At 46.7% G+C, this 8,162-nt stretch overlaps 1 protein-coding gene across 1 annotated transcript; it reads right to left on the bottom strand.

Annotated features, from left to right (window-relative positions):
- Positions 1-800: 800 nt before the first annotated feature.
- Positions 801-1,172, bottom strand: LOC103709362. Its single transcript, XM_008794661.1, has one exon. It carries the CDS (start codon positions 1,170-1,172, stop codon positions 801-803), a length of 372 nt encoding a protein of 123 aa, XP_008792883.1.
- Between the last annotated feature and the right edge of the window lie 6,990 nt (positions 1,173-8,162).

Genomic DNA, 8,162 nt, shown 5'->3' with positions numbered 1-8,162 from the left:
GCATACTCACATGTGGGGTAACCCACGGGTCGGAAAGGGTACACGAAAACTTGCAGCCTGCATCGAATATTTTCTGGTAGAAGGAGGGCCCAATAGGGGCTGCTATCTAGAAGAGAGTCTAAATCCCCCAAGGTTTTGAAGTCCGTTTTGGCCTCAATGTATCTTGAAGTCTAGTCTAAGATAAAGGAGTTGGAGAAAGCCTACCTTTCTATATCTAGAGCTCTAAAACTGCACAGGCCTTGTACCTCGTTTCTTTTAAATCAAGGAGAAGACATTCCAAACTCTTTGGAGTGGGCAGTAGCCTAACGGTCGCAGCAACCAATAGAGGGGGTCTGATTCAGATCCTGGAAGGGCTGTTTGTTCAAATATTTTTCATGATTTCATTAGCTGGACCCTTCCTTTCTCCTTAAACAAAGAAATTAAGAGAGAGAGAAAAAAAGAAAAGGAGGAAAGGAAAAACTGAACGAACAATTCATAGAAATATTTATAAAGAGTTCTCCATAGGATTATTCTTCTCTTCCAGGCAGCATCCTCCCAAACCTTGACGGATAAAAATACTAATATTCTTTTCCCCCATTTATTCTCCATTTAAATATGAGAATTTTGTCGAAGTTATAATCGATCAACCAAGAAATTTATAACATTGATCATTAAAAGACCTGATAATGAAATTGAGGCATGTTTTGTTAGAAGAAAAAATAGTTTTGATATGGTATCATCAGATCACAGTTACAATCAGAAAATAAGAAGAAAGAAGGGCGGAATAACCCAAGCGGGGGAAAGAAAAGAACCCCAACGGCTTAGGATTTCGACGAGGAGTTCCTCCTCCGCCGCGAGGAGAGATTAACCCTCGGGCATCCGGATCGTCGTTCAGGCAGCGGCTGATCGGCGTCGAAATCGATGTCGGAGAAGGAGGAGGAGGAGGAGGCGAGGCGGTGGCCGGGTCCTCCTCCTCCGCCGCCGCCGCGGCAGCAGGCGGAGGAGTGGGAGAGGCGGCGGGCGGCTTGGAAGGCGAGCTTGAGGGGGAGCTTGACGCAGCACCAGAGGACCGATAGCGGGCAGCAGAGGCACAGCACGCAGGAGGCGGCGGCGCACTCGGCGGCCGTGTGGGCGCAGCCGCTTGTCGTCGTCCGAGAGGGAGGAGGAGGGCAGCGAGTCGGCCGGGTTCCCATTTCCGGGCCACTGCCAACTGGATTCTTTTCTGTTTTCTATATTTATTCGATTGTTTTTAAGGTTAAGAAACCAAGAATGTGAAAGCTCTTTTTCTAGTCCAGACTCCAGACTCTGTTTTAGCCACTTGTCTCTCCATCTATCTCTTATTTTCCGCATTTGTTTTGTTTGTTGGGCTTTGCCCGACGATGCCATGCTCGTGCCCAGGCCCAGCCCATGTAAGGGTGTAAGATCCAAAAAGAAAAATAAAAAAAAAGTTTACAAGAAATTATACTCTAAACCACGCCAATGCCCTTATTTTAGTTCTATAGAAACGAAATTAGGTGATTGGTGGGTACACCGCTACGTGCGGTATATGGTGTAAGATATAATTTCTCTTAGTTTAGCGGCTAGAATTACTTGAAGGTTGGTGTCACTAATCTAGATTGAAGCCCTATTTATGTTATTTTATATTTTATTATTTTAATAAACTAGAAACCTTGAAGCCTTATTTATGTTATTTTATATTTTATTATTTTAATAAAGTACAAACCCTCCTGAGCCAAGGTCCCTTTGAATTTGTCCTAGAAGCGTTGCTTCCTTCGTTCGATCAAAAGGACCATTCACACAAAATCTGAGATGAGTTGGTAAATCTGAGATGAGTTGGTAGAGAGGTTGCGGAAAACTCACCACTCCAGACTTCTAATGAGATTGAGAGAAGAGCTGCTCCATCCAACAAAGATGCCCCAAGCAGGAAGTCACGTTGATAGAGAAATGATGCCCCAAGCAGGAAGTCACGTTGATAGAGAAAAGATGTCCCAACCTCAAACCTCACCTAAAAATTTTGCATAGGTGTTCAAAATAACTGATGTGGAACTACTATAGGAAAAAGGAGAAACGCCAACGCATATACGCCGACGCTTCTTAAAATGTTAGTAATTTAAAAGCGTCGGCGGTCACAATGGTAGATCTGAGATGGGAGGATTAGACGACGCTTAAAAGTGTCGTCGGAGTCCCACGACGCTTCTCATTTCACCCACCCCACCCACATATACAAAGCCCCCTCCCGATCCCTAACCCCTCCAGCCGCCTGCTACCTGCCGCCCTCCTTATCCCTAATCCCTGATCCAGAGCCATGGCCATGGTCCAGCTTCAAATAGGTGGAGGAGATGCTCCAACCCCAAAGAAAAGTGACGGTCCTTTTCTTCTCTCCTCCTCCTCCTCTCTCTCTCTCTCTCTCTCTCTCTCACTCCCCTCCCTCTATTTATATTTCTACTTCGTTTTAGGGTTTCGATCCGGCGGAGAGGGGATGGCGATGGAGGAGAACACTGGATGGCGACAGAGAGAGGGTTATGAGCACCGGCGGAGAGCTGCACGTCCTTGCCGTCGACGATAGCTCCATCGACCGAAGGGGTTTTCATATTTCTCCATGGTGCCGGAGCGTTTCTCCATCTTTCCTTTCTAATTTTTTTCCTCCCCTTGTTATTTATCTTCATTTCTTTGCTTTTTTTATTCTTTTTGTTCCTTTTTTTATTCTTTTTCATCTTCTTTTCTCTTTCCGTTCTTCATTTTTTTCTTTTTTTTAGATAAATGATATAGTTTCAGAGAACAAACTTTGATTGAATTTTTTTCTCTCTCTCTCTTTTGCAGTGATGCCTGTGGATAGCGGGAAGAGAGATCTGGAGCTCCTGGGCTAGGTATGGCTATTTATTTAAATCTTTTTAAGCTAGGTTGGCATGCGTTTATTTTTCCTTAGGATTAATATGTGAATATAAGATTTCGGTTTACTAGATGCCAGAGATGACCGGGTATTGGAAATGGAATAGAGTATATTTGTAAGCTAGGTTGCCTCTTCCTCTTCTTCTTCGTCGCCTCCGAATGATCAGGGCTTATAAGCCATCCTCAAGGCCCCCAGAGATTTATAAATATTTTTTTAAAAAAATTATTTACAACGACGCTTATAAGCGTTAGAATAGAGTATATTTTTTTTTGTAGGAATAGGGATTTGCCGACGCCTATAAAGCATCGGTAAATTCCTGTTTTTGCCAACGCTTTCATATAGCGTGGGCAAAAACTTTTGCCACTCCGGTATCGCCGACGCTTTTGCGATGCTTTAATTAGCGTTGCCGGAACTTTAGCCAACGCTTATAAGCGTCGGTAAAGTTTAGAAAAAACGTCGGAAAAGATGAGTTTTCCTGTAGTGAACTAAACACACGCTTGCATAGGTCCTCACATATTTTTCCAATTCAAACTCTGACGTCCTCATCAGGCTAGGGGGTCTAAATCCATTCAAATTAGTCCCACACACGCTGGCATAGGTCCTCACATATTGTTTCTATTTAAACTTTGATGTCCTCATCAGGCTAAGAGTCTAAATCCATTAAAATTTATTCACAAATACCACAATCAGTCTGTGGTCGGTCTCCATGAGTCCATGTTGCAGTATCTCCTAGTCCACATGGGCCATAGACTAGGTTCGCTCTAATACCATTTGTCACAACCCAAGATCTCATCCAAATAGGCTAGTCAGAAGATATTATTTACATTCCTTGATTTTGTATAAGTATCCAAAATCTCTCTGACGAATAGCTAATATGGAACCAAACACATGCTTGTATGGTCCACATAAAATAGGAGGTCAAAGAAGCAACGTGGTCGGTTACATAACAACCGGAGGAGAAGTAATTAAGACTTGGACAAAGGAGTGAGCCCTAAAGAGAAAAGAGCCTTGACTGATTAAACTTAGGGGTCATTTCTATCAAAAAAAAATATATTCTTAGAAGTCATTTAACCGTGGACATGATGCCATGCTTAAGTGGGCAAGGGATGCAATATTTTTGGTCTTGCTCATTACATTAATGCCCTAACTATGGTTTGTCTTGATCCACAGACACAGGGGAGTGGCTAAATACCATTTGTTTCACAACCATCATCTCTTGAGCTATTTAACGCCAGTCTGTGTTTGTTGGGATGGATAATTTAAGCCAAAGGCTATGTTTGTCTTGATCCACACACGCACACATATGGGTGGCTAAATACTATTGTTTCACAACCATCATCTCTTGAGCTATTTAACACCAGGCTGTGTTTGTTGGGATGGACAATTTAAGCCCAAGGCTACGCTGAGCCTTAGTTTCTCCTATATTCTTTTTCTTTTTTTTTTAAAAAAAAGCCAGTATATGTAATCTAATTGAACCTCCTAGTTCGTTACACAACTTCATGCCACACGCCCACCACCTTCAACCCTAGGGCTACTCGAGCTTAACTCGAGTCCAAGCTCGACTCGACTCGACTATTACCAAGCTCGAGTAGTTTGAACAATTTTTTAAGTCGAGCTCAAATAGCAAAATACTCGGTTTGAAAGTTCACAAAACTAATCGATTATATATATATATATATAAAATACTATATTTTATTTATAATATATTATTAATTTAATATTTTAAAATATAATATAATATTATATTTTATTTTAACTATATTTCTTAATTACGAGCAAAGTTTTAATTCGAGGTCGAACTCGAGCTCAAGTATGGCTCGATTGATATTCGAGTTGAGTCGAACTCGAGTATGACCCTTCTTCTTTTTTTTTTTGATTGAGCCAAGTTTCAACCTCAAGCTATTCGACTCGGCCCGGTTGCACCTTCTACTCCTAGCTATTCAGCCTCTACCCAGTATATTGTTGTCCCGACAAAAAAAGAGAGCTTATTTGCTCAACAACATAACCTCCAAACTTACATATCCAACCAAATACAAATTTTCTATTCCATGAATTAGTCTTAACTTCCAAACTTATTTGGATAACTTTTTCTTATTCTTCCAATTTTCATTTACATCTAAAGCATCCTCAAGATATAGGTTCTTCAAGGAAAGCAGCATGGATCCACTCATGACCAGACCCTAATCTAAGTATAATCAAGATCCTCTATGGTTCAAACGTGAACCTGAGAAGATCGCCTTTAGTCATGAATTTCTATGATAGGTCCGATGGCCGTGATAAAATGATCCTGCATGATTGCTGTGTAGTGTATCATATGAAACCACTTCAATTACAACTATTGAACCAATCATGGATGGCTATAATTTAAGGACCGGCTCTTTCTAGTTTCCTAGTTCACATTGGAAAAGAACGTTTGAACTCATTCCAAGTTTCTATCATTAAGCATTTTATAGTCCCCATACTGAAAAATAGGCTAAACATCTTTTTTTTTTGGGATCCATGCTGTCGTTATTCTTCTTCCAACAACTTAAGCTTTTGGATCATAAGCCTATGATAGATACTATGGTAGCTGTTGCTGGAAATTGGACCCGGGGGCAATCTTCGGTCGAGGAGAGGGAGCGGGAGGTGGTTACTCACGGCGGGGCGGTGGTTCGTCGACGGGCGGCGTCCTCCGTCTGGGGCGATCGGCGAGAAGGAGCGGCTGATTCCCGCGGCTGGGCGACGATCCGACAGTGGGCGGCGTCCTCCGTCTGGGTGCCTGCACACGAGCCGGTGGCCGGGTCTCCCGGCGCCGGCCCTCCGACGCTCAAGTCAGGGAGGGGGCAAATCGTGTAGAGTAGAGGTAAACGGTGCGTCCCCCCCAGTATCGATTTTCCAACCCCCTTTTATAGACCGGGGGTCGGTTTACCTGCGATGTAACGGGGCGAAGCCGTAGTACGGCTCGGCATGTCGTTCAGGTCGGCGCTTGGTCAGGCGAATGATTGCACTGATGTCGGCGATGAGGGCGTTGTACAACCCGAACTAGCACGCTACTAGGCGAATTTATTGCATCAGTGTCGGAGGTATGGCCGAGATCAGAGACTTATCACAGTTGACTAGACTCTGCTGGGCTTATTTGCCGTGGAGAGCTGGGAGTCCGTAGATGACAGGAGTCACGTGCATTAATTGTTGAGTGAGCCGGAGATCCACATTTATTGTGGAGTAAGCCGGAGATCCGCATTTATTGTGGAGTAAGCCGGAGATCCGCATTCATTGTGGAGTAAGCCGGAGATCCATATTTATTGTGGAGTAAGCTGGAGATCCATATTTATTGTGGAGTGTGCCGGAGGATCACAGCGGTCATGCGCAATAAATGCCGGAGGGGCGTCATAGTACGGTCTCTGGCCGGACCTCGGAGATGTATAGCCGTAGTAGGTGGCTGACAAAAGTAGGCCTCGGGCATTGGGGTTTCTCTTAGGTCGGAGGTTCCGAGTTCGGGTGCCGACTTCGGCCTTCCAGGGTCGACGATTGTGCGGCTTCTTTGGGGCATTCGTGTCATTTGGGGGAAAAACCTTATTCCCCCAACACTACCCCCCGACTTCCGAGTTCGAGCGGCTTGTGGGCTCGGACGTAGGAAGTAAAGTCCATCGTTAAAGTTGGGGGGCGAACTTCGTCCGCACCCTCATGTTTCTTGGAATTTTCGTGGTAGGACCTGCGCCCTTGGGCGTTTCGAGGTTACTTTGTTCGGCGAATTAATGATGGGGTCCATATCCCTACGTCTTTCGAGGCGACTATAGCGGGGGCGGTGTCTCTTGGATTACCGAGGTTGGTTTGTGAGGCGGACCCAGGATGAGGGCCCTCGGGTTCGACGGGGTGGCGCCTCGGCCCCACAATCGAGAATTCCCGCTCATCAATGAGCGTGCCATTTTGGGTTTCAAAACGGACACGCGGCATGACCAGGGGTCGGACGCTTCCGATTTCGTGTTACCGGGTCATAATTTCGGAGGAGTGGAGGTCACACCGGGGCTCCACGTGTCCCAGATTTTATTAAACGAGGGGAGCGGGGGTGCCGTCCGCTCATTCTTCGAGGCGATGGGGTTCTGTGGACCCATAATGAGGTCCCGAGATCCGATGGGACAACACTTTGATTTCGTATTCGATTTATTGATCCGGAGTGGATGCAGTGCCTCGGCCTCAGAGGTCGCCACGTGGCGCAGCCCGATCGGGGGATGGGAACCGACCCCATCGATCTGGGCCGTCAGGGGGGTCTATATAAACCCCACGAGTCTGCCCTAAAGGTCTTGTTTGGCTTCCCCTCATTTTCGTCGTCTTTTTTCCCTTGTTTTCTCCCTCAACCGAATTTTGCCGGCGGTGCTCGGAGCAATTTCTGGCAATGTCCAGTAGGTTTTCTTCCTGTTTTCTCTAGAGTTTCCTCTTTTCTTCTCCTTGCCAACTTCCATTTTCTGCTCTTAATTTTTACTCCATTCTTCTGTGAGAATGAGTCTCGGTCCCGAAGAAGTTGGGTCGAATATGTCAGAGGAGGAACTGGAGACAATCCGCTCCCGTTTCTTCTTCCAGCTCGGGTTTCGTCTTGAAACCGCAGGGCCGGGGGACAGGGTGACGCAGCCGCCCCCAGGTCGGATCGCGGTTTACCGCGAGACACTCTGGGCGGGCCTGCATTTTCCCACCCATGAGTTCGTGAGCAGCTTGCTGGCCGAGTACCAGCTCGTCCCGGCGCAGTTGGCTCCGAACTCATGGAGGACCATAATCGGGTTTTTGTCCCTGTGCCTCGGGCACGGGATCCCGATCACGGTAGGCCTTTTCCGCCGGTGTTTTCTGTTAAAGAAGAACCCGGCGGACGCAGGGTGGCTATATTTCGCCTTTCGGGGCGGTATGTCACTCTTCCGGGGCGCCCCTTCCTCGATCCACGAGTGGAAGGTGAAGTTTTTCTTCCTGGCGTCCGCGGCGCCTTGGGGGTTTGAGCCGAGGTGGGGACACCCACGGCTGAAGGCCCTCAACAGACTCTCCGAGCCCACGGGGAGGGAGCTGAGGATCCTAGACTCTGTGCGAGCCCTCGGGAGGGGCAACGACCTGACCGAGCTCCTGCGGGAGGGCGCCCTGGCGAGCGTGGGTCTGAGCTCGGCGCGCCCCGAGGGTAAGGGCGGCTACGTTATTTTCATTCTTTGTCTTTCGCTTTTACTGCCACTGGCCTGACACTTAACAAAATTTTTGATTTCAGATATTCCCCGCATGCCGACCAGCAACACGTCGCTTTTTTCCCGCCTGAGAAGGCGGGAGGCCGAGGCCGGGGGGG

Source organism: Phoenix dactylifera, chromosome 11 (genome assembly GCF_009389715.1).
Source record: "Phoenix dactylifera cultivar Barhee BC4 chromosome 11, palm_55x_up_171113_PBpolish2nd_filt_p, whole genome shotgun sequence".
Lineage (NCBI taxonomy): Eukaryota > Viridiplantae > Streptophyta > Magnoliopsida > Arecales > Arecaceae > Phoenix > Phoenix dactylifera.
Note: the sequence above shows the minus strand (reverse complement) of the source record. Positions and strands in the feature narration are given on the sequence as shown.